Genomic DNA, 1,930 nt, shown 5'->3' with positions numbered 1-1,930 from the left:
GGTGACAATGACACCACCAAACCCAGTCCCCTACCATGACAGGTGACGAGGCCACCTTGACGGTGGCGGGCAGGGTGGTGGCCCCGGGGGTCACGGCCACCGTCTTGACGATGGTGGCCCCCGCGGGGACGCTGAGCACGGTGGGCGCCGAGGCCGGCGGGATCTTCTGCGTGGCCGCGGCCGCCGCCGCCAGCGCCGCCATGCCGCTCATCTGCGGGCTGCTGCCGATCACCTGCGGGGACACGCCTGAGCCACCGGCCTGCTGGGGACACTGGGGACTCTGGGGACACTGGGGATTGATGGGGACACTGGGGAGAGCTGGGGAGAGCTGGGGACACTGGGGATTGATGGGGACACTGGGGAGAGCTGGGGAGAGCTGGGGACACTGGGGATTGATGGGGACACTGGGGACACTGGGGACACTGGGGACTGCTGGGGACACTGGGGATTGATGAGGACACTGGGGACGCTGGGGACACTGGGGATTGATGAGGACACTGGGGACTGATGGGGACAGTAGGGACAGCTGGGGAGAGCTGGGGACACTGGGGACTGATGGGGACAGCTGAGGACTGATGGGGACTGCTGGGGACACTGGGGAGAGCTGGGGACTGCTGGGGACATTGGGGACACTGGGGACACTAGGGACAGCTGGGGAGACTGGGGACACTGGGGACAGATGGGGACACTGGGGACAGCTGGGGAGACTGGGGACTGCTGGGGACACTGGGGACACTGGGGACTGATGGGGACTGATGGGGACACTGGGGACTGATGGGGACACCTGGGGACACTGGGGGGAGCTGGGGACACTGGGGACTGCTGGGGACACTGGGGACTGATGGGGACACTGGGGACTGATGGGGACTGATGGGGACACCTGAGCAATCTGGGGATGGCTGGGGACACACCCGGGGACACTTGGGGGGACACCTGAGCACACCTGGGGACAGCTGGGCACAGCTGGGTGAGCACCTGCTCACACCTGGGGTACACCTGGGTATACCTGGGGCACACCTGAGCACAGCTGGGACAACGAGGTGACACCTAGGTACACCCTGTGTCACACCTGTATCACCCACGTACCCCCTGTGGCTCACCTGTGTCACCCCTATGTCCCCAGTATCCCCCCAGGATCCTCTAGGGTCCCTCCCTCTGTCCCCCATCACCCCTGGGACCCCTCCCCGTGTCCCTGACACCCCTGGGACCCCTCCCCGTGCCCCCCACCTGTCCCGGGTGTCCCCAGGTGTCCCCAGGTGCCGCTCTCACCGTGCCCTGGGGGCTCTGGGTGGGCACCACCATCCTGACGCCGGCGGGCAGCGATGTCACCGTCACCGGGGCCTTGCCGGGCCCAGCCGAGCGCACGGTCACCAGCGGTGGCCCCGCGGTGGCCGCAGGGGGACCCGTCACCTTCAGCACCGCCGGGACACCTGGGGGGGACAGGGGGGGCTCAGTGACACCCAGGGACATCCCCCGTGTCCCCATCTCCCCCCTCAAAGTCCCCAGTGTACCCATTCCTCCCTACAATGTCCCCACCTCCCTGCCATGTCCCCAATGTCCTCATCTCTGCCTCCCCCATGTCCCCAATGTCCCCCCAATGTCCCCATCTCCCCACCGTGTCCCCAACGTCCCCATCTCTGCCTCCCTGTTCCCCCAATGTCTCCCCAGTGTCCCCAATGTCCCCATTCCTCCCCACAATGTCCCCAATGTCCCCATTCCCATTCCCCCCCCAATATCCCCATGTCCCCGTGTCCCCACTTCCCTCACAATGTCCCCACCTCCCCAAATGTCCCCAACATCCCCACCTCCCCACCATGTCCCCACGTCCCCCCGTGTCCCCATGTCCCCCCACAATGTCCCCAAGTCCCCCTGTGCCCCCCCATGCCCCCAATGTCCCCATCTCCCACCTCAAAGTCCCCACTGTCCCCAT

At 66.6% G+C, this 1,930-nt stretch overlaps 1 protein-coding gene across 1 annotated transcript in view; it reads right to left on the bottom strand.

Annotated features, from left to right (window-relative positions):
• The window catches only part of LOC121350006 (host cell factor 1-like), a gene marked incomplete at its 3' end in the record, with an annotated part of 3,214 nt that extends 1,729 nt beyond the window's left edge, over positions 1–1,485 (bottom strand). Inside the window, exons 1-2 of the mRNA XM_041460924.1 lie at positions 1,270–1,485; positions 35–232 (exon numbers count right to left, since the gene is read on the bottom strand). Coding sequence (XP_041316858.1) covers positions 35–232; positions 1,270–1,485 — 414 coding nt within the window. The remainder of the gene's footprint in view (positions 1–34; positions 233–1,269) is intronic.
• Positions 1,486–1,930: the final 445 nt, after the last annotated feature.

The sequence above is a fragment of the Pyrgilauda ruficollis genome, unplaced genomic scaffold (genome assembly GCF_017590135.1).
Source record: "Pyrgilauda ruficollis isolate IOZ18807 unplaced genomic scaffold, ASM1759013v1 scaffold1497, whole genome shotgun sequence".
NCBI lineage: Eukaryota > Metazoa > Chordata > Aves > Passeriformes > Passeridae > Pyrgilauda > Pyrgilauda ruficollis.
This window is presented reverse-complemented; position numbering and strand designations above follow the sequence as displayed.